This window comes from Macaca thibetana, chromosome 16, assembly GCF_024542745.1.
Source record: "Macaca thibetana thibetana isolate TM-01 chromosome 16, ASM2454274v1, whole genome shotgun sequence".
NCBI lineage: Eukaryota > Metazoa > Chordata > Mammalia > Primates > Cercopithecidae > Macaca > Macaca thibetana.
This window is the reverse complement of record NC_065593.1, coordinates 72,553,511-72,579,003: the sequence shown is the minus strand read 5'-3', so window position 1 is coordinate 72,579,003 and position 25,493 is coordinate 72,553,511. Positions and strand designations below refer to the sequence as shown.

The 25,493-nt window shown below is 35.5% G+C and overlaps 1 protein-coding gene across 3 annotated transcripts in view; it reads right to left on the bottom strand.

Moving 5' to 3' along the window:
* The window catches only part of HELZ (helicase with zinc finger), a 176,288-nt gene that overhangs the window by 42,224 nt on the left and 108,571 nt on the right, over positions 1 to 25,493 (bottom strand). For all 3 annotated transcript variants that reach the window (XM_050762384.1, XM_050762386.1, XM_050762385.1), the window contains 7 exons: positions 23,618 to 23,801; positions 21,634 to 21,862; positions 14,290 to 14,494; positions 9,529 to 9,580; positions 8,517 to 8,707; positions 6,354 to 6,561; positions 302 to 381 (listed from right to left, as the gene is read on the bottom strand). In XM_050762384.1, the coding sequence (XP_050618341.1) occupies positions 302 to 381; positions 6,354 to 6,561; positions 8,517 to 8,707; positions 9,529 to 9,580; positions 14,290 to 14,494; positions 21,634 to 21,862; positions 23,618 to 23,801 (1,149 nt within the window). The remainder of the gene's footprint in view (positions 1 to 301; positions 382 to 6,353; positions 6,562 to 8,516; positions 8,708 to 9,528; positions 9,581 to 14,289; positions 14,495 to 21,633; positions 21,863 to 23,617; positions 23,802 to 25,493) is intronic.

Sequence of the window (25,493 nt, the reverse complement as noted above, 5' to 3'; positions counted from 1 at the left end):
TGACACACTTGTAATAACACACCTGTAGCTCTGTCTTCATTTACTACCTTATCATAGAAAATCTCTAAATTCAACTTTATCATGAGTAACAGAATTTGAGAAAAGTATACTGATACATGAAATAGCACAGCCAAAGAAGAGATGAAGAAAGAGAGGGCAATATGGCTCACTATATCCCTGTGAAAAAATAAACATAAAGGATAAGGGTAAAAATGGAGGTATTTTTCTTTAAAACATCAAGATTCCAAGATGACCAATCAGACTAAACCCACTAGAACAATGCAGTCACTAAGCAGCATACCTGTTTTGGTTCTGTTGGCTTTTTCTCTGGTGTTCGAATCTTAGTAATTTCAGGTCCGGAATTATTTGTATCACTTTTACCTAAGAAAATATTTAAAAATCCTTATAAGTTTTCTCCAGTGGATATGACATTTCCAAGGCTTATCCAATATTAGAGAAAGAGGCAGAATACTTTAAACACTTTTCACCTATTATGATCAGTGTATGACTACTTGGGTTTTGTTCTTAAATTGTCAGTCATAGTTTCTCTGTAAGAAAGAAAACTTATAAATGAAGCAAACTTCATTGACAAGACAAAGCCTAATAAGCGAATAACCTCAAAGCATCAAATAATCCCAAAGGAAACTACCCAGTCTCCAGGAATTACAGCCTCATTTGCTTAAACTAGGTGTATTAAAGGCCTTGGCATTCTTGCCTATTTATAAAGGTTCAATGCTTTGGTCACTTATAAATGCAATTAAGCGAAAATCTAAATAACGCCTCAATCCAATTTAGTAAAGGAATCTAAATATAATAAAGATATTCAGAAAGGAATGTAGTTATACTGTTTAAAATTAATAGATATCAAACTGAGTATAAGTGGGTGAGAAATAGTAGAGGAGGCAAAATTAAGGTTTTAAAAAAGCACAGTTATAATAGACAACTCATACATGGGAAATGCTTTTAATTTACAAAAGAATAACCACTGGATAGTTTAAGTTCCTTGAAGGAATCCTGGATTTAGGTTCTTGTTCAGAAACATTCTTTTTGGAACGCCACTGGAACTTTGTAAAATGAATTATCGCTCCAGAATTACCCTACCATTAAGCTTCAAGAAATGAAAACTATAGTATCTGAGATGAAGAATACATTGAATGGAATTACCAGCAGAATAGACACTACAGAAGAAAAATCTGGCAAATTTGAAGGCACAGGAATAGAAATTATCCAAAATGAAACATAGAGAAAAAAATTTTTTAAAAAGTAGCACCCATAAACTGTGCAAAAACTTTAAGCATCCCAATATATGGGTAATTAGAATCTCTGAAGAACAGTGGTAGGGGCAACACAGAAAAAAATATCCGAAAAGATATAAAGGTTAAAATTTTACAAACTTGATAAAAACTATAAACTCAGAGATCTGAGAAACTCAACAAACCTTGAACACAAGAAACAGGAAGAAAACTACATCAAGGCATGTCATAATCAAACTGATAAAACCAATATAAAAAGAAAATCTATGAAGCAGCTAGGGAGAAAAAGACTTGTTACATACAGAAAAACAAGGATAACGATGGCATCAGATTTCTCACTGGAAAAAAAGCAAGTGAGAAAATGGTAGAACAACACCATTAAAGTACCAAATGATAAAAACTGCCAACCAAGAATTCTCCACCCTACAAAAACATCTTTTAAAAATGAAAGCGAAATAAAGACACGTTCAGGCATACAAAAGCTGAAAGAACTCATCATCAGCAGACCTGCACTGTAAGAAATGCACTAAAAGTCTTTCAGGCAGAAGAAAACTTGTATCAGCTGGAAACATCAATATACAGAAAGAAAAATTACTAGAAATGGTAACACATGGGTAAATACTTAAGATTATTTTTCTTATGATTTAAAACTCTTTTACTTGGCTGTTTAAACAAAGATAACAATAATGTTTTGGGGACTTATATGTAAAAGTAAAATACATGACAACAATAGCATACAGGCCAGGAGAGAAAAAACAGCATACTTTAAGCTTCCTTTACTGTAAATGCAGTGGTAAAATATAAATTGGAAAGTAATCTGTCAAGATTAAAGATTTATACTATAAACCCTAAAGCAACTAGCAAAATAATAAAACAAAGAGTTGTCACTGTTAAGCCAATGGAGACAAAAAGGAGTCATTAAAAAAAAAAATACTCTCCCAATCCAGAAGAGGGCAGAATAAAAGGAGAAGGGGAAAAAATCAATTGGACAAATTGAAAACAAATAGCAAGATGATAGAATCAAATTTAACTATATCAACAATCACACTAAAAGTAAATGGTCTAAACACCCCAATTAAAAGGCAGAGATTGTCACATTAGATTTAAAAAAATCAAGAGCCACCTATATGTTACCTAAAATAAACAAACGTTAAATATAAAGACACAAACAGATTAAAAGGTAAAAATATACATACACACACACATACACACACACACACGCACACCATGCTATCACTTGATAAGAGAAAGCTGAAGAGGCTACACTGATATTACGCAAAGTAGATCTCAAACCAGAGAATATTTTCAGGGACAAAGAAGGTCATTCCACAATGATAAATGAGTTAATTAATCAAGAGCACACAATACTAAACATTTATCTTCTAATAATAGAACTTCAAAATTCATTCAGAACTGATAGAACTTAGAAACCTGAAAACTGAAAATTAGACAAATAGCAATTATATTGGGAGATTTCAATATCCCTCCTCAGTAATTGATGGAAAGAATAGAATCAGCAACGATACAATGGACCTGAACAACTCTACCAACCAACTTGACCTGATTAACATTTTTTTTTCTTTTTTCAAACAGAGTTTCGCTCTTGTTGCCCAGGCTGGAGGCAATGGCACGATCTCGGCTCACTGAAATCTCCACCTCCTGGGTTCAAGCAATTCTTCTGCCTCAGCCTCCCGAGTAGCTGGGATTACAGACGTGCGCACCACATCCGGCTAATATTGTATTTTTAGTAGAGATGGGTTTCACCATGTTAGCCAGGCTGGTCTCAAATTCCTGACCTCAGGTGATCCGCCCACCTCAGCCTCCCAAAGGGCTGGGATTACAGGCATGAGTCACCATGCCCAGCCCCCAATTAACATTTACAGAGCAATCTATTCTTTTCAAGTACACACTGAACATTTACCAAAATAAACCATATTCTGGGCTGTGAAACAAATCTCATTCAAAAGCATTCAAGTCATACAAAATATGTTCTCTTAACACAATGGAATTAAAGTACAAATCAGTAACAGAAAAATTTCTAGAGAATCACCAATAATCAGCAACTAAAACACCTTTCTAAATAATCCATGGGTAGGATTTCAAGAAAAATTAGGAAATATACTGAACTAAATGAAAATAAAAATACAACATACTGGTATTTGTGGAACATATTACTGAAGAAGAAAATTATAAATCAAATACTAATATTCATTTAAGCTTTCACTTTAACAAAATATGTGCAAAGACTGTATATACCGAAACCCTTTTTTTTTTTTTTTTTTTTTGAGACGGAGTCTTGCTCTGTCACCCAGGCTGGAGTGCAGTGGCGCGATCTTGGCTCACTGCAACCTCTGCCTCCCAGGTTCAAGCGATTCTCCTGCCTTAGCCTCTCAAGTACCTGGGATTACAGGCGTGCACCACCATGCCCGGATCATTTTTATATTTTTAGTACAGACAGGGTTTCTCCGTGTTGGCCACGCCTGGTCTCTAACTCCTGATTTCAGGTAATCCGCCCACCTTTGCCTCCCAAATGCTGGAATTACAGGCATGAGCCACTGTGCTCAGCCTGAAAACGTTTTTTAATACTGAAAAAAAAAATAAAGACCTAACAGAAAAAAATGGAGACATATACTCTGTTCAAAGAGCAGAAGAATCAGTATGTTAAGATGTTAATTCTCCCCAAAATGACCTAAAGATTAAACACAATGCCAATCCAAATCCCAGAAGGCTAAGTAGGAACTGACAAGATGATTCTAAAATATATAGAAATGCAAAAGACCTGGAATAGACAATTTTGAAAGAGAACAATGTTGGAGGACTTACACCTGATTTAAAGACTTTTACAAAGCTGTAATAATCAAGACAGCATATTTGGTGTAAACATAAACATATGCATTAATAAAAAGGATCCACACATAGGATCAACTGATTTTCAACAAAGGTTCCAAGGCAGTTCAATGAAGGAAGGACAGAGTTTTCAACAAATAGTGCTGGAATCACTGAACATACACATGCAAAACCAAAACAAAATAACAACAACAAAATCTCAGTCCTTACCCTTACACTATATATAAAATTTAATTCAAAATGGACCTAATTAATGTAAGAGCTAAAAACTATAAAACTTCTAGAAGAAAACATAAAAGAAGATCTTGGGTTAGATATATTTAAGACACAACACCCAAAACATGATCCACAGAAGAAAAAATGGATACAATGGACTTCAACAAAAATAAAAGCTGCTGCTCTTTGAAAGATACTGTTAAGAAAATGAAAGCTAGACACAGTGGCATGTGCCTGTAGTCCCAGATACTCAGGAGGCTGAGGTGAGAGAATCTCTTGAGCCCGGGAGTTCAAGGTCTGACTGGGCAACATAGCAAGACTCTGTCTTTAAAAGGCAAAAAAAAAAAAAAAGCGCAAGCCATATCCTGGGAGAAAATATTTTCTAAATATATATCTCATTAAAGATTAGTAAACAGAATGTATAAAGAACTCTTAAAACTGGAGACAATCGACCCAATAAAAAAGTGGGCAATAGATATAAATAGAGGTTTCATCAAACAAGATACACACATGGCAAATAAGCACAATAAAAAGATACTCAACATCACCCATTATTAGGGATATGCAAACATGTAAATTAATACCACAATGAGATATGATTAGATATCCACTAACAAGAGTACAATTTAAAAAAAAAGACTGACCATAGCACATGCAAATGAGAACATGGGACAACTGGAAATCTCATACATTACTAGTAAAAATGAAAAATGGTTCAGCTACTTTTGAAAAATAATATGGCAGTTTCTTATAAAGTTAAATATATATTTATAATATGCCCAGCAATCTCACTCCTAGGTATTTACCCAACGGAAATAAAAACACATGTTCACACATATGTTCACAGCAGCTCTATTCATAAGGGCCAAAAATTAGACGCAACTAATATGTATATCAACTGAGGGATGAATAAACATATTGCAGTACATCCATACAACTGAATACTAACAGTAAAAAGGAACAAACAACTGAAACATATAATCTGGGGGAATAGCAAAAGCATTAAGCTAAGTGAACAATGCTGCACACAAAAAAATTATACATTATAGAATTCCATTTTTATGACATTCTAGAGAGTATGGGACAAAAGTCAGATCAGCGGTTGCTCAGGGTTGGGGGTTGGAGGATGGGACTGCAAAGGGTGGGAAGAAACTTTTTGTAAATATGTAAATATCCTGTATCTTGATTTTGGTGGAAGTTAACAACTCTGGATATTTGTTAAAATTCATCAATGTACGTTTTAACAGGATGAATTTTACTGTATTTAACTCATACCTCAATAAACTTGAATAAAAAATATGGTAAGTTTTCCTTGAAATTCTAGCAGATTTGTAGTAAAAATAACCTTTTATCAACAATCCCACAACATTAATGCGTAGTATACCACAAAAATATTTCGAGTTAACAAAAATGTTTAACAGGACCTTCCATCTCAATTTTAAATGACTACCACTTTAAAGTACTCTAAATATTCAAATTTAATGTTTTTTTCAGAAACTCAGTGACACCAATCGTAAGTGGTAGGATTTAACCTAAAGGACACTCTGAGGTTACATCTCAATTTTCTATCTGTGTACATAATTTGTATCTTCTGGAGAGCGGATCCAAAGTTTATATATTAGATTCTCTCTCTTTTCTTTTTTTTTCCTTTTTTGAGATGGAGTCTTGCTCTGTCGCCCAGGCTGGAGGGCAGTGGCGCGATCTCGGCTCACTGCAAGCTCTGCCACCCGGGTTCACGCCATTCTCCTGCCTCAGTCTCCCGAGTAGCTGGGACCAGAGGCGCCCGCCACCATGCCCAGCTAAGTATTTTGTATTTTTAGTAGAGACGGGGTTTCACCGTGTTAGCCAGGATGGTCTTAGTCTCCTGACCTCGTGATCTGCCCGCCTCAGCCTCCCAAAGTGCTGGTAGATTCTCTCTCAAAGAGTTCTATAATCCATGAGAAAGTTAACAATCATACTGTTAATGGAACTTTCTATGTGGCTAAAACTTTACATGTCATCAGTTTAGGAACAGGAGAACAACAAAGCACAACTTACCATTTCGATTTTGCTCATGTTGATCCTTCTCCTGATGCTGATTTTGTGGCTGGCCTATGCTGACAGGTGGGTGATGTCCAAGGCCATAAGGAATAGGAGATCCTCGTCCATGTGTCTGTAACAGGTTCATGTTATAGGCCATTGCTGCCTGATGTGTAATGATTCGAGGATCAACTGCAAACCTACCCTGGTATCCTGTCCATGGTACCTAGGTTATTAAAAAATAAAATACATGCATTAAGTATATTTTGGAAGACAAACTAATAGAGTGCTACTAATTAGGAAAAAGCAAACATACAAAGACATACATACGTGCACACACACACAGAGATGTTAATTTTTTCAAAATAAATAACTACAAAGTTGATGCTAATAGTAACAACTGTGTCTTAACTGGCTAAAAAACAGCTCCCTGAACCTTTAGTATGTAATGGAAAACAGATCATTTTTCAGATTAGGAAGAAACTGAGGGTTTAAAATTGGTAATTATTCCTTGAGGCATTAAATCATTTTATAGTATTTACTTATTTCCCCTCCATAGGAATGTATACATGTCAGATTACCACAAAAATTATCTTATAAAGTCATAATTGCACAGAAACATAGTTTAATAGACAGGGGAAAAGTTAAGGAAGAACTTAGCCTAAGGAGTCTCAACTCAAAAAATTTGGTATTCCAACTTAAGATGAGTAACCACATCATTTAATGTTCATCTATTATAGGTAAAATTCAAATGGGTCATTACTTTTTAATCTGTGCCTTTAATTCAACTCTATCTTAAAATACAAAAACAGAAAACTTGTTTAAGTGTGTCTAGATATATAATCTCTGCATATTAACATAAAAGGAATAAATACAATGACATCTTAGCTACTGCTCCTATTATTTTATTATAACTGTTAAATGTAAACTCTCAGAAATCTTACAAAACAGAAGCCTCGTTAACCTAATAAAGTGAAATATAAATCCTAAGGGACTTACTATTTAAAGCAGATCATGTACAACGTTGCCAGGCTGTCTGGAGAAATAACTCTGCTAAAATCCAAAGTCTGAAGTCTATGGGGAGTGGGCATGAATTACATATTTCTCATTTACAGTCATTCTCCTTGGCTGTCAGATTGTGAACTATCCTGACCAACATGGCTGAGAAATGTTTGCAGCTTAGCATTTTCCCATTCTGGAGTGTTGCCAAAAACCTTTGGCAATGATCATCTCAGCCCGAAATTAGTGCTTGCCTTAAATGAAAGAAATTGTTTCCTAGGCTAAAACTCCTGAATTGAAAATACTCACATCAGCAAATTAACAAAATATTCAAAAATTCTAAAGAAAGTGAAAATGGGTTTATATACAAGACGGAAGGCCTCTAAAAATCTATAGTCTTACAAAGAATAATGTTTTTAAGTAGTAATTAAGATTTCATAAGATGTGGAATTTCTCAAATCAATTTAGATCCAAGTGAACTACACTAATCCAAGCCTCTCTGTGTCCTGTATTTCTTAGGAACAGTTTTTGACATATATAAAATGAAAACATCACTTTACAAAATGAGACCAATTCATTAGCTCCGTTAACTTTTAGCTCAATTTTCTTCAATGAAATATTTTAAAAGATTACAAAGGTGGCCGGGCGCAGTGGCTCATGCCCGTAATCCCAGCACTTTGGGAGGCCAAGGTGGGTGGATCACCTGAGGTCAGGAGTTTGAGACCAGCCTGACCAACATGGTGAAACCCTGTCTGTACCAATATAAAAAATTAGCCAGGCATGATGGTGCATGCCTGTAATCCCAGCTACTTGGGAGGCTGAGGCAGGAGAATCGCTTGAACCCAGGAGGCGAAGGTTGCAGTGAGTCAAGATTGCACCATTGCACTCCAGCCTGGGCAACAAGAACAAAATTCCATCTCAAAAACACAAAACAAAACAAAAAATTACAAGGTTTCTAAGTTGAAATATAATTTCTTCATAGTCACTAGTAACCTAATAATGAATTGTAAGCAACAATTCACAATTTGAAGGTTAGAGGCAACATTTGCTTTAAAAGAAGCTTAGGAGCGCTGAAAATTTTTTTTAAAACAGAAGTTGGTAGAATACTATTTGGGATTAGCATCATTTTAGTGAAACCTATTTTACTTGATTCAATAGAAAGTATTTTGAATGTCCACTTACAGGTAAAGGCACCGACATAACTACATTCCCTCCATAGACAGCAGGTACATAAAGAATACTTGTCCCAGTGTGAGGATCTATTCTTTGAACAGGGCTTGGAGATTTTCCCAAATTTGGGTGAGGTCCAAGAGGGGGTGGAGGAGTATATGCTCTAATAGGATTGCCAATGAGTACAGAAGGATTGGGCTGAACTGAAAAATAAACAGACAAAGGATGCACTCAATAGCTGTACATAGTCATCTAGAAAAAATAATTTAAATCATTCAACAGCGAAATATGTTTCCCAGATTTGCCTAAGATATCTTATCATCAAAGAATTATCAGTGTGGAAAAGTAAAGCATATTACAAAAAAAAAACAAAGAAACTTTTATAATGCTTCCTAAAATTAACTTGAATTATACAAAGCATTCCTTGTATAAACTAGCATAATTTCAAATATTTTCTGAGGAACTCAGGATGAGTCTTTCAAGAGAGAAAGCTATGCACACATTCCTAGTAAACAGTCTTCTGTCCAAAAAAGTATACAACTCTTCAGAATAAAGTTTTGACTGGCAATTGTAACAGAACCACATACAATATGGAAGTTAAGGAATTGTTATTTTAAAAGCACAACTATGCAATATTTAAAATCATTTAAGTAAATTTTTTACCTTGAAACTTTTATGACCTGACGTGTGTAGAATATAATTATTTTCTGAAGACTTATGTTGCATAAAAGGCTTAAATGTTTTTCCTCAAAACTTCTGGATATGTACATGAACACCTACAAAATCACCCCTTTTCAGAAATAACAGATCAATGCATTGATAAAACCCTAAGTGTTGAATAAAAGAATTAAGAGAGGTTCCAAAGTGACTGCGTGTGTGCGTGTGTGTGTGTGTGTGTCTGCCAGAAAGAGAGAGAGAAAGACAGAGAAACCATCTCCCCATTCTCCTCTTTCTTGTGGTGAAATTTGGGGGAAATCTCTTACATCAGAAAAGCAAGTTTTCGTAAGGTAATTTTTCCACTTACCAATTCCATCATTCTGGAAGTGATCATTCTGGGTATGATGAAGACTTTTCCCCTTTAAAGAAAAACACAAATGTATAATAATTTAAGCACATTTAATATTAGAAAACAACGATTTTCCTAATCATAGGTAAATTAACGTATACACCAATAATTAAAATTTTAAAACTGTGAGTCTATAATTAATAACCATTAGACTGCTTTGAGCCAATTTTCTTTTTAAACATTAGGTCACAGCCATCTCAAATAATACGGATGGGCCTCAAGTTTTCTCAGTTTCAAATTAAAGGTATCTAAAATTCCTTCTTTATGAATATTTTTCATTAAAATGAAACATGCAATCAACATGACTTAAATTCTATTCCTTTGAAGGAACAGAACTGCAGTTTCTCTATACATTTTCTAACAAATCACAAAACGCAGAAGTTGTTTTTCAAAGTAAAAATGTGAATCTTCAATTCTTGAGGATGAGAACCTTTAAAACAGTAAAAAGAATGCAAATATGGCTTAGGATTTATGATATTTTGAGTATAATTCATGGTATATTAAAGTATAAAATTTACTTTAACAAAACAAAAACAGGAAAAGGGGAACTGTCATCATTTGCTTGTGAGATAATCTAGCTAATTGCTAGACAGCAATATGGCAATACGTATCAACAGCATCAAAAATGTACATATGTTAACCCAGTAACCGCACTTCCAGAAATTTATCCAAATGAAGTAATCATAAATTTGGGCACTGAGAGCTTGGTTTATGTGCATAATAAATGTTAACAATCTACATGCCCATCAGTGCAGGATTTACTAAATAAGCAATAGCAAATTCACATAATGGTATATTTAGTCTACCATTAAAAATGATGACAAATGGGCAGAAACAATATTTGAAGAGACAATGGTTCTGAATTTCTGGATTAAAAACAAAATTCTCTCTTCCCATGGGCTAAAAGTAACACATATCAAGCCAACTGAGGAAAAGTAGAACATTATGCAACTTACCTTTAGACACACACAGATTTGTAAATTTGTAAATTATACCTGAAAACTAAAGAGGGGATTATGTCTACAGCAGGAAGAAAAATTCATTCTTGACCAAAGCAAAAACACAAGGATGTTTGATTTACCTACCTATCTAACTGTTGGAAAGAGCAAATACTCAGATCAGCAGTAAACACAGAAGGTTTAAGGTCAATTGGTTATGAGTGAAGAAGGGCAACTGAAGTCACAAAGTCATCAAAAAGCCTCATGAAGTCAGAAAAAGACTCCCAAAAAAATCACAGTTTGTCCATTAACCTCAAGAGAAAGAATGTTCACAGTGACTGGCACCAACTATATATATATATATATATATAAAAACTTCTGAGGAATAGAGAAGTGATAAGAAAAGCATATAGAAAAAAGGAAAAAAAGGCAAAATCAAGATGGCAGAAGTAGAAGATGAGAAGCAGGAGCAAATAGAAGAGACAAGAGCGCCAGTAGCACACACACTGACAGAAGAAAGGAGAGCCAGTGACAAAAACAGCAGATAAGACAGTTCCAAAAGGCTGACAAACCATTTAGATTTCTTATCCTCCAGACCTATCACTAATTTGCTAATGACTCAACAACCAGGGACAACTGCATAGCATGTAGAAGAAACACAGCAATTTAATCAGAGTGTGACAGGCAGAATGGCCCCTGTAAAGAGGCCCACATCCTAATCCCTGGATCCTGTGAATATGTTATGTGGCAAAAGGGACTCTGTGAATATTAATTAAAGTTACAGATTTAAAATAGGGAGATTATCCTGGATTATGTGGGTGAGCCCAATCTAATCCCATGAGTCCTAAAAGCAGAGAAATTTCTCTGGCTGGAATAAGGGAGATGCAGTGGAAGAGGAAGTAAGAGAGATTCCCAGGGAAAGGAGGACTCAATGTACCAGTGTTGGCTCTGAGATGTAGGGGACACAGTTGAGAACTGGTAAGAAGCCTCTAGAAGTTAAGAATGATTCCCAGCTGACAGTCACCAAGGAAACAAGAATATCAGTCCTATAACCACAGGGAATTGGATTCTACCAACAACCTGCATGATCTTGGAAGCAGATTCTTTCCAGAGCTTCCAGATAAGGACCCAGAAAGCTAATACCTTGATGCTGGCCCTGAGAAGCCCAGAGCAAAGAAACCAACCAAGCCAGTTCAGACATCCGACTCATAAAATTGTCAAGTAATCTATTTGTGTTAAGTCACTATGTTTGTGCTTATTCATTACAGTAGCAATAGGAAACTAATAAAAAAATAATAACCATAATCTAGGGTAATCCTATATTGTAAAGCTGGAAGCACACTAGACAATATACATCAGCACGATGGGTGCTGTGTAGTATACTAAATAAAAAAAGCAAATTGGGGCCTATGGAGTAAAAAGATAGTGGCATGTCTACAAGTATAACTCAGCATTCTACATGGTTCAATACAGGATACAATCCTCCAGTCACTGTATTTTGTATTTTGACTCAGCAAGAAACCATAGAACAGTAAATTTACTTAGTTTACATAAAATACACAGTGTTTGGTAGCTTATTAACAAAATAATAATATAGCAGGCTAGACACAGTGCTCAAGTCTGTAATCCCAGCACTTTGGCAGGCCAAGGCAGGCGGATCCCTTGAGGTCAGGAGTTTGAGACCAGCCTGGCCAATGTGGCGAAACCCCGTCCTACTAAAACACATACACACACACACACACACAAAATTACCGGGCATGGTGGCGCTTGCCTGTAGTCCCAGCTAGTTGGGAGGCTGAGGCAGGAGAATCGCCTGAACCCGGGAGGCAGAGGCTGCAGTAAGTCAAGATCGCATCGCCCCATTGCACTCCAGCCTGGGCGACAGAGCAAGACTCTGTCTCAAAAAATAATAATAGTAATAATGATGTAGCAGTAAGCTAGAGCTAGCTATGTATGAAAGTCATGTCCCCTGTTCTCTCATACCATGAGTCTTTTGTAAAAGCTCTCTTAAGCTTTACTCATTCATTTAAAAACTACTTCTAAGTACCTATTATGAGTCAGATTTTGCTCTAGGCACAGAGGTGAGAGCAGCAAATAATACAGGCAAAAATCTCTGCCTTAACTGAGCTTATCTTCCAGTTTTTGACATGTTTCCCCAATCTCCCACTACCTCCACCCATCCAATAAACTTCTGAACAAGATCTCCTTGGTAGACATTTGCTTGAATCTATCTACTTCCTCTCACTCCTCCAACATGGCCACAGGAGAACTCAGGGGCTAACTTGCTTATCTGTGCTCCTTTAGCACCTACAATAACATCAGGCACATAGAAGTAACTTAACTGATAAATAAACAGCTAATACATTAATAGTATAAGCTTGAGAAATCTACAAGATTCATTTATGTAGAATGTGTGATACCCTAAAGATGCCAAATCACAAGTAGTATTGTACATTAGGTCCATTTTTATTAAACTAAGAATGTACAACAGTATATTAACAGAATAGTTATTAACAGAATAACTATTAATAACTATTAATAACTATTAATAACTATTAACAGATAGTTATTCTGTTAATAAACTATTAACAGAATAGTTCTCTTCTCAGCGGAGTAACTATTTAGCTAAAAGATTTTCAAAGTATCAAACCATTAATTACTGCTTACACATTAAGATTTACATTTTTTGCCCTGGTGCAGTGGCTCATGCCTTTAATCCCAGCACTTTGGGAGGCCAAGTCATGCAGATCCCCTGAGCCCAGCAGTTTGAGACCAGCCTGGGCAACATGCTAAACCCTGTCTCTACAAAAAATACAAAAGTTAGCCAGGCGTGGTGGTATGCGCCTGTAGTCCCAGCTACTCCAGAGGCTGAGGCAAGAGGACTGCTTGAGCCTAGGAGGTGGAGGCTGCAGTGAGCCCAGATTGTGCCACTGCACTCCAGCCTGGGTGACAGAGACCCTGTCTAAAAAAAAAAAAGATTTACATTTTTTAAAGGAAGTGCAAAACTGATATACTCTTTTAATTCTTACTGGTAACTTTAATATGCTGATGATTATAAATATTAAAACAAAACAAAACAAAACAGAACAAATACTAAACATGCCAGTCTCAGAACTTTTTTTTCTAGACGGTAAGTGCAAGCATTTTTTTCAGGCACTCTAGCAAAGAAGCCAGGTGTCTCTGTCCAAAGTAACTACAGTTCAAAAGTGGAAATGGCCTTGACTCCCCTGCTCCACTTCCTCTGACTAGAATACTTCTATACAAGAAATATGGGTCAAAATCAATTACAGTCATCTTCAAGAAGTCAGCCAAATTTTTTTACTCTGTCAAATACCACCTCAAACGAATCGGTCATCAGTAAAGGTTCAGAATTATTTTCTTTATATAAATATCATTATTATAACATTATTCCTTATAAAGAATGTAAGGACATGTTTTAATAAGTGTGATAATCTTTTAAACTTCTTTGTTTTTTTCACATCTCACTAAAACAACTCTTATCAGTAAAGAGGATTAGGAGGTTATTTTACATAAATGATATCAAAAGTTATCAGGTATTAAAAATTGTTTTGAGAATGATTATAACATTAAGCATGACTAAATGCCACACTGTATTTTCACTTACATGTCCACACTAAACAAGTTCCTTGCAGAAACCGCTTGCCGCCAAATGTAACCTTCAATTCCAACACTTAAAGTAACTTGCAGCCCAATAAACCTTTGGCACTTCTGCGCAGTTTTCTCCCTTTAACCTCTTCAATTTCATTAACAGAGGCTTTACCTTGGGTGGTGATTGCTGCTGTTTGTTGGTACTTCCTGAATGCTGCAGTCTTAGAGCCCGGGGGATAAATTCAGGTGCCAGCGGATTCAACACGTATGTCTTCTTTAGCTCTAAAGCCTCTAACTGGGCCTTGATCTGTTCGAAAGTGATTCCATGTAGGCTATTGTTTTCATGACACAGGGCAATAAACCGTTCCCAAAATTTCCTACAGAAAAGATTTACAAGATCAGTTTATAATTCAATGGATGAGATCACAGAAATGAACATAAGTAACTAAAGATAATTTCAAATTCCACCCCAACTTCAAATCCTTAAACCCAATAGTCATCTGACTATGATTGAGATAAAATCTTTCTACTAGATCACAAGACTACAGAAGTTTGATTTTGAAACTATAGTCATACCTTGTATTACAGTACATATAAAATAGGCTCTCCATTAATTTTGGCTCATCAATGCAAGTAATATGGTCAGTACTCACCTATCCACACTAATTCAAAATGATGTTTTTTATTACCCACATAATAAGTTTTCAAAACTGATGGCAACTCATTTCATAAAAAATTTGTACTTCTAGGCATACTTACTACATACATATATATACTATATATACATAAAATTCAATATAATGAATATAAATAATTCTAATTTATATACATATGCATACACACATATACATGCATGTATATGTGTATATATGCACATATATACATACACATATATATACACACACAGAGATACACACAAACATGTGTATCTATGTGTGTGTGTATATATTTGAATTATAAGGCCAAAGTAGCCTAGTGTTAGATGACTAAGAAAAGCCAACTCAAGACATAAATTTGAGTCACAAAGTAGATAATCCTCATGAAAATTCTTAAGAAATAACCAGCTACTCCTTATTTTTCTCTTAATTAACAGGTGCTAGTCACAAGCACAACTTATACTATTAACTAAGTTATAAGTGTTAAATGAATTATGAAAAATATAGGAAGTTGGAATGCTAATTTTAATGTTGATTATTCATTTCTTAATTAAATTAATAAGTACTAAAGGAGAAAAATACATTCAAAACTTGTTGCATTTGTATACTGTTGTTCCTAGGTTTGAAAATTGATTTCTAAATATTAAAATTATTAAATACACATTACAAAAGACAACATATAGTTTTTAAATTTTAAATGACTATTATAAATATGCATACCTATGTTTAATATGAGAGGTTCAAATAATGTTTTATTATGCTATAAAAGATATGTGATATGGTTTCTTCCCAAGTTGGTATCCTTGTGTCCAGGTGGACAGCAGGTAATCAAGATGGCTTCAAGAAGCATAAATGAAAAGGTTTATATTATAAAAGTTAGTATATGAATGGGAATTGAGTTATTAATATATTCATAAAACTTTGCAGAGTTTAATTTCAAACTATGCTTCTCTTACATATGCCTTCTATCCATCTTTCCTAGTTTTTTGAAGATGAGTTTAAGAAATGAATTGAGATATTGGAGATTCAGAAGGTAGAGGGGTGGGAGAGGGGTAAGGAATGAAAAACTATCTGTTGGGTACAATGTACACTATTCAGGTGAGGGGTACACTAAAAGCCCAGTCTTGATTACTATACAACTTATCCATGTAACCAGAAACCACTTGTACCCATAAAGCTGTTGAAAAACATAAGTTTAATAAGAAAAAATAAAAAATGTTAAATGGAATGAATAAACAAAAAAATAAACAAATGGGTTCAGAAAAAATTTTAGACCTATATGTAAACAACAGAAAAAGTAAAAATGCTACAAAATATTAAATATATACTTCTGACCATAAGACTAAGGCTAATAAAACAGTCATGCAGTTGCTGGAAATGTGTGTTGCCAAGAAACGCACGCTGAAAAGCTGTCCTTTATTTTTATTTTTAAGAAGCCCAATGAAGGAACTGTGCTTTTTTTCTCATCTTAACATGAGAAAATATAAGGAAGGACTATCTTATATAGCACTCAGGATCTAAAATCCATCCACTTTCCCACCCTTTTAATAAGAATAGCCACAATATTCAACTGTATGAATATTTTTATCAATACAATTCTACTACATACTATATTCAAAAGGTCTTTTCAGTCTAATTGATAAAGTATCAGTTTCATAAAGTGGCATTTCATGTTTGTGTTGGACTTCAAGACAAAGCAAAACATCAAGGAAAGAATGGATTGACTTTTACTCTGTCTAGTTGAGTTTTTTGTTTGTTCAGACAGGGTCGTGGTGTCACTCAGACTGAAGGCAGGAGGGCCGTGGCATGATCACAGCTCACTGTAACCTTGAACTCCTGGGCTCAAGCCTCTTGCCTCAGCCTCCATAGTAGCTGGGACTGTAGGTGTGTGCCACTACACCTGGCTAATTTTTAAAATTTTTTTTTGTAGAGATGGGGTCTCGCTATGATGCCAGGGCTGGTTTCAAACTCCTGGCCTCAAGTAATCCTCCCACCTCGACCTCTCAAAGTGCTAGGATTATGGGCATGAGTTACTGTACCCAGCCTCTAGCTCAATTTTTAATATCAATTTCTTATTATGTTTTTCATCTCCAGCTTACACAGCCAAAATGCTAGAACCTGATCTATTTTTAAGCTACCTTTTAAAACTCCATACCCTGTTCCTATATCACCCTCACTGACCTTGACTGCAATGAACAGAATTTCAAGTAACGTTGAGTTAAGTCAAACAACCTCATACTTCACAAAAAGCTGGAGCTCGGTGACAGTCTTTGCCTACAAGATTCCAGGGATTTCAAAGAAATAGCCTTCGAGTTAAAGTATACTAATTTAAAAGTAACATTAAATAATTACTATAAGTTAATCAAGTTAAACTGGCTCTAAAAGTGACCTGAAATTTGCATGTTAAATCTGACATTTTTTGGGGGGGGAGGGGGCACCGTTAATATAGCAAAATGGTAAAGCATATGGATTCTAGAACTAGCCCAAAATCTTGACTCTATCATTCAGTAGCTGTGTGACTTCGTGCAGATTACTTAGCCTCTCTTTATACTTCAGTTTCCTCATGTGTAAAGTGGGGCACCAGCACGACTATTATTATTATTCTTTACTATTGAAATGACATTTGTGTCTTCTAAATTTTCAGGGAAATGCTTCTTTCCTTCAAAAATTCTTAGTTTTAAAGCTAAAGTTTTTCCTTTTTTCTCTTTACACTGGCCCTTGAACTCCCCAATATCTGACCAAAGTACTGTGTATACAATTATGAAGCATTTCTGAATACAGATAATAGAAAGATCACATTAGAATGAGGACAAGAATTCACCACTCTGGTTATTTAAAGATTTTATCAATTCTTAGCCCCCTCCCTAAAATGTTAATATAATATTATGTTAACCATTTTTTAGTACTATTGGTTTAAAAACCCAACTGTGCATTACACTGTAATATAATTTTAGGCATTTCAAAGGATGTAACCTTATTTTTAATCACTGCCTGAACACAAAGTTTGATTTTCTTTCTGTGTTAACCTTACTTCTAAGATGACTGATAAAACACTAAAACATCACTTGGTGTCCTTAGGTCACTCTGTCTGTGTGTGTGTGTGTGTGTGTGTGTGTGTGTGTGTGTGTACACATATACATACATCTCTACACATACATGAGATATGTTTATATTTCACAGAGTAAATAAAATGTGCTAAATGAAGAAATTCAGTTCAAGGGAAGACCTTCTCCAAAGGTCTTGGTTTGAAGAAAGGTTATCACTCTCCTCTTAGCCTCCTGCCATTCCGTGCAGATTTATCTGAGCATATCCATCAGTTCTGGGAAAGGCAGCATAACCAGAGAGAAGAATGTGGGTTTTGAAGTCAATCTGACATCTGTTTGAGTGGACCACATAATAGATATGTGACCCTGGGCAATTTAATCTCTCTGAATCAGGCTGCCCATTTAAAATGCAAATAAAATATCCACATTATAGGGTTGTTAAGAGGACCGAATGAGGCAATGTGTGCAAAGTACATAAACCAGCACCTGGCTCAAAGAAAGCTGTCAATAAACAGCAGCCACTATTAATACTTGTTAGCTTGGCGCGAGAGCGGGAGGATCTTCACTATATCCATTTTGGATTAACAGAAAAAAAAATCTGTTTAAAAATAAAACAAAAAAGAATATATAACTGACTGACTTCTGAACTGATATAATATACACAGTAAGTATTCCTCAAAAACTTGATTGATATTTGGGAATATATTAGTTTTTTTGAAAATATTAAATGAAAAAAGCAGGAAAACAGTCCTAATGAACTCAAAGAACTCACTCTTCCATTTTTACAGGACCCAAGAATCGTATTACATTCTCTGAGTTTACTTGTATTGTGAGGGTAAATTAATATCTAATTAAATTAGTGAGATTAAAGCTTAAATATCCATATGCCCCAACCATTAATTCGTGGGCTACAGCCATGATTAAACTGTACAAATAAAGCAGATAATCAACATTGCCATGTAACTATGAAATGTATGGTTTTTTTTCCACTCAACACAGTATATTTACTTCCCTGAAAATATTCTGCTTAGCTTATCAATTAAGGTGTATACCTTGACACTTCCCAGTTGAGTAGTAAGAAACAGGCAACAGTAGATTCAGCTTTGAAGTTAAAAATTAGCCCTGGATAATTCTGAAAGCATGGCCTCAGGAAGAATTATTCACCCATTTGCTCCAAGAAAGTAATGACTTCTGTCAGAGAATGGATGAAAAATGCTGATCTCATGCAATTCACAGTATAATATGACTCTATTAAGAAAGGGGTAATGGTTTCTTTAAAAATATTCAGGTTGGTAAATATATTTGGAGTTATATGTAAGGAGAACCCAAACCTAATGTGGCTTAATACTATTCTTTTTTTAATTTTCTTTGAGGCAGGGTCTTGCTCTGTCACCCAGGCTGGAGTGCAGTGGCGTGATCACTAGAGCCTTGACCTCCTGGGCTCAAACGATCCTCCCACCTCAGCCTCCTGAGTAGCTGGGACCACAGGCACATGCCACCACACCCAGCTGAACTTTGTATTTTTTGTAGGGACAAGGTTTTGCCATGTTGCCCAGGCTGGTCTCAAACTCCTGAGCACAAGCAATCCACCCACCAGGGCCTCTCAGAGTGCTGGGATTACAGGTGTGAGCCACTGCGCCTGACCGTAACACTATTCTCATATCCGTTTACTCCCCTCATAGTTTCTAGTTGTTTTCAACACATTCCAATCTACATATGTGCTTTAATATATTACATTCTAATCAAATAGTATGTGCTGTCTCACTTATCAAATAATAAATATAAGCAAAAATGGTAAAATACCACAAGCAACATTCTAACCAAATATACTTACAATGACTAGTAAAGTAATATAAAGTAAAATTCTTAGGATGAAAGCCAAAATAGTAGACTCCTTGATATACTTGGTTTCTTCTATTCATTTGTAACTTAGGATATTTTCAGCTAGGCGTGGTGGCTCACGCCTGTAATCCTAGCACTTTGGGAGGCCGAGGTGGGCAGACTACCTGGGGTCGGGAGTTCAAGACCAGCCTGATCAACATGGAGAAACCCCGTCTCTACCAAAAATACAAAAAATTAGCTGGGTGTGGTGGCCTGTAATCCCAGCTACTTGGGAGGCTGAGGTAGGAGAACTGCTTGAACCCAGGAGGCGGAGGTTGCGGTGAGCCGGTATTGTGCCAGTGCACTCCAGCCTGGGCAACAAGAGTGAAACTCAGTCTCAAAAAAAAAAAAAAAAAAAAATTCTCCTCCCTCCAATTTTTTGTCATTAGTGACTACAAATGCATGGCAATATGTTTTTAAGGTATGAAATTAAAGATGTTACAACAGAATTGTTTATAGACAAAGTCACGGACCCTCCAAGCTTTGATTTTTAAAGAAGAAACATTTTTTTCATCAATTAAAACTCTACTTGATTCTTCTGATGACAGCTTTCCCCTAGAAAGGCCATGAACTTTTTGAGGGTCTTAAATTCTGATACATCAAACTGATTCTTAAAGGTGTCAAATAGTCTCCCTTCCCATAGGATTTTTCTTCCTGCTAGAACACAAAAACAGATAATAAAGTGCTATCATCATCTATATTGTAAGAAAAAAAAACCTGATTTAAAGAGTGCCATGTCCTAATAGTTTTGTCTACTTTAATTCTAACAGATCAAAAAGAAATAATTACCCCAAGGCAGATTCAGGACTATCTACATTTCTTTTTACTATTCCAAACTTCCTATGACAGGAACTAGCATACTTATAAAATTTTAAGTAATCCCTAGTGTATTTCTCTCTTTTTCACAAAAGAATATATAAATATCTGTTCAACTGCTTTTTTTTTTTTTTTTTTAAATGCTAACACAGTTCTTCAATACTCAAAAGGCCAAATTTTCTATTACTGGCTTCGTACAGTTAAAATTCCAATTCACTGGTATAAGTCACAAGTGTATAAAGAAAGATTTTGGTGTGCAGGTTGGTATTTTAACCATATTTAGTAGAAATTGTTCCTTAAAACTAAAGTCTAATGAATACTAATAATGCTATCAAAAGACAAGTAATGACCACGTCTAACCCCCTAATGTTAAGATCTTCTGGATTAACCAGATACAAAGAATTATCTACATTGAGAAGCCTTGAGAGAGCAAGACTACAGAAGGAAATTCATCAAAAATTAGAACAATGAAGGGGAAAAGTGAGGCACCAAGGGATACAAAAGTTAATATCCATCAATTACAGACACATACATGAAACCAGCTCAGGACCCTTGCTCTGGTTGTTGCTTCTTCCTGGAGCACTTTTAACCCAAATAGCTTCTCCCTCACTTCCAAAGTCAGCTTCTCAGTGAAGTCTGCTCTCACCATGCTATTTATAATCACAAGCCAGTCTGCCCCGTCCCCATCACTCCTAATTCCTCTTAATATTTTCCTTTCCATTCAACTTACCATGTAAAATACTATGTAATATTCCTATTTAGTGTATGGTAATCTTCCTCTCCTTAATAGTAAAAAGTAAGCCCCACAAATAACATGTAAGCCCACAAGGGCAGAGATCTTTTGTGTATTTTGTTCACTGCTGTATCTTTAGGAGCTGGAAGAGTGCTTAGAACCTAGAAGTCACTCAGGAAATATCTCTTGAATAATGGCTCAATGAATACACAATTATGCATACAATAAATAGATTCAAAGTAATATGCTTTTGTGTTCCCATTGGATATCAGGCTATAATAAACCTGATTTTAATTAGCCAGTAGGTCATATGAATAAATGTACACACAGGGATACAAATCATGTCACATTTCCCCTTTAATGTCTCAACATTAATACATATTTACCTGCATCTTCCAATAGAGCACAGAGCAATGGGATCACCCACCACAGCAACCAGGGATTGTGCTCTTGTGATGGCAGTATTGAGAAGCTTGTAGTTAGATAAAAAACCATAATCTAAGTCCTCTGTGGAATCTTCCAGAAGTTGCTCTTTCTTTTTAATTGGTGTCTGTTTATGTTTACAAGTATGTCTTGTACGTACTGTGCTAAGAAACAAAACTCTGAATTGCTTTCCTACAAAGAAAATTTTTAAGAAAAGACTTAAGATTGTCATTCTGAACCACTGATATAATAAAAGCATTGCATTTTTTAAAATGTAATTGCTAAATAACAAACATTGGCAAAGATGCGGAGAAACTGAAACCCTTATGCACTGCTGGTGAGAATGTCCAATGGTACAGCTGCTGTGGAAAACAGTGCAGCAGTTCTTCAAGAAATTAAGCAGAGAACTACCATATGATCCAGCAATTCTATGCTTACATACATACTCAAAAGAACTGAAAGGAGCAACTCAAACAGATATTTGTACATCCACATTCATAGCAGCATTATTCACAATAGCCAAAAGGTGGAAGCAACACAAGTAAGTATCCCTGGACAGAGGAATGGATCAACAGAATGTGGCATATACATACAATAGATTATTCAGCCTCATAAAGGCATGAAATTCTGACACATCTTACAACATGGATGAACCTTGAAGGCATTATGCTAAGTGAAATAAACCAGTCACAAAAGGACAAATACTACATAATTCCATTTATATGAGGTAGCTAGAATAGTCAAATTCATAGAGAAAGAATGCAGAAGGGTGACTGCCAGGAGGTAAGGAGGAATGGGGGCATTTAATGCGTATAGAATTTCAGTTTGGAAAGCTCAAAAAAGTTCTAGAGATGAATGGTGACGACTGTTACACAATAACGTAAATGAACTTAATGCCACAGAACTTATGTGCATAAAAATGGTTAAAATGGTCAATTTTACATCATACATATTTTATGACCATAAAAAAAATATTTTTAAGGATACTGTTGGAACCAACCTTAAAAACTATCCAGTCCCACGTTCCATCCAACACAAGGACCCTTTGTTGAAAGAGTCATCTAGTCTCTGGCCAACGGGGGCAGGCACAGTTGATTTCATAAAGAAGTCTACAGAAAGTCTAGGTGTATATCATTTTTTCTTATGTGCTTCATATAGTAACATATCTATTCCCTCACCCTATGACGAGTCTCAATACAATGTTGATGTCAATCCTTAGTCTTCTCCTCTCCAGGCCAAACATCCTAGTTTTCTCATGGCAGTTTCTTGACCATTCACTACCTTAAGTCTTCTCTGGGTGCTTTCTAATTTACTCCTAATGTTCTTTCTAAAATGCTCACCTAAATTCTGTATAATCTGGATAACACATCGTACAGTAGAACTATTTTTTTCCCATGCTCTTACTGCTGGATATTACCATAAAACCTAACATTGTATTAGGCTTCATTTAGGGTTCACATCATAATGTTGCTTCATATATTTAAAAGCACAAATTTTATAGCAATTAATTAAATGAAGATAATTTAAAGGAGTTGCTGTTAACTATAAACTTAGAAAAGCCTATAAAGGAGTTGCTGTTAACTATAAACTTAGAAAAGCCTATACATAAAAATCTTTATGAAGAAATTCATCCTCAGATACAGTATAACAGCAAAATGTGTGATATACTATTATGATTGTAATTCACAGCATACACATACTATGTGGCACTGATACAATTATGGTCATAGAAAAGGTATATTTGTTAATACTTATTTTGTTTGGATATAAAAATTTAATAAACATGTAAATGAGTGCAACCTTTAATTGCCAAACCTGGCATTAAAGAACTTGATATGAAAAGAACACATAAGTTCAGAAAAGAGATCTTAAGCATTAAAAATCCAGTGTGAACACACTTTAGATTTAAGCATTTGAATGACTTAATTCATTTCAATTGATACTTACCTTGAACATTTAGCACCCTTTCTACATTAACATCAGATAATCTCTTTTTTCGAAGTTCAGCACGTATTCTAAACACTTGATCAGCATATGGAGTCACCACACCAATACTGCCATCATCTAACTTCCCCCACGCTACTGGCCACTTCCTTCTTAACTCTTCCACACGTTCCACCACTTCAAACACCTTTAAACGAACATACACATGCATATTAAAGTCATCATCAATGTTCGGAGAAAATAATATCGTAACCGAAACACATTTATAAAGGATCCCATTTTAGCAGACGTCATTAAAAAAAAAAAAAAAAAAAAAAAAAAAACTACCTCTAAATGGGAGTAATGCTTTGCTGATGTGAATAGAATGAGAATATAATTTTTCCATTTACATTTTAAAGAGTAAAATTCTCCAATACTACAACCAGTGAAAACATGAAAATCAGGGGCAATGCTACTGGCCCCCAAGTTCCTGTGTAGGGAGGAACAAGATCAAGTTCCTGCATGGGGAAAAAGACAGGCCATGATCCTAGGGGAGGTAAGTTCTCACAGCCCCAGTAATTCTAAGTCCACTATCTTCAGATCAGAGAAACTAACCAACTAGAAGCTTCCTGTCATCAGGGACGTCACTAATTCCCAGCAGTACAAGGCCTAACATTGTCCCCTTCCTCACTGATATAACTAAGCAGACCAGCCAACAGCCACCAATTGACAACAAACCACAGTTGGGAGTAGGCCACATGTGGATCACAGAGACAGACTTTCAGAATTCACTACCTGCTAGTGGTACAAGTCCAGCCAAGCCATTTCATTAACCTTGCAATAAAGACACCACAGTTTATGCAACTAAATTTTTCAGACCCTAATTACTGGATTATGATAGGGTTTTTAGGATAGTTTGTTCTACTTTAATTCAATAAATTGATCAAACAGTTTCAATGTTTGGCACAGTGGAGAAGGTACAAAAATTAATAAAACATGTACCTTGCCTGCTACTTACGGAGAAGAGCTTATGGTTTATTTAGAAAAGAGAGCTATAATAAAAAAAATACATATAAGGCAAGCACAACAGAGGGTCAGTCAAGAGTCTAGGGGCATAGAGAGGAAGGAGATACGCTTTTAAATATCTTTAAGTACATCGTTTCTTTATTAGTTACTAACAGTATCTATTTGAATTTATAATATTAAATATATTTAATAAAAATTGACAATTTTCATCTTTTGAAAAACTTGAGGTTATTGACTGTGAAGCAGTTCCCATGTCCAGATACAAATTCAATGAACTACAGAGGTAAGGACTACAGTTATCCTATTGTTATTATGATACAGCAGCAGGTGCATCACATACACAGACCACCCAGGGAATGTGAAGAGCAAACTAAAGACATGGCGTTCTCACTATCAGGAAACAGAGTAGACATACTGAGTCTACTGAAATAAGGAATAAGAAAAAATTATCTTTACCCATGTGGTTAGATGTGGGGATAGATGAGTTGGGAAACACCTCTGCTGCACCCTCCCACCCCATAAACAGAGTTCCCACCACTAAGCAACACACAACCATTTCTGCACTTTATCCTACTGTCGTGTAGTCAAAAAACAGACTTAGAATGATGGTATGAGTCATTGTGGGAAACCTCTTCCCCAGACAGACATCTTTTAAGTTGGTCAAAATTAGCAAAGACAATCAAAGTCTCTAAAGACAGACGAAAGAGGTTACAAGAAAATTGAGAAGCATCTACCTATTCAACAAAACCTACAAAACTCACTGAGAACAGTGGAAGGTTGAGGCCTATAAGCTACGGGCTGCCTCCATTCCCCCACAGCTCTGTCTTACAGAACTGTTTCAACGGCCAAGGGCCAATTTCCATCTCCCTAGCTC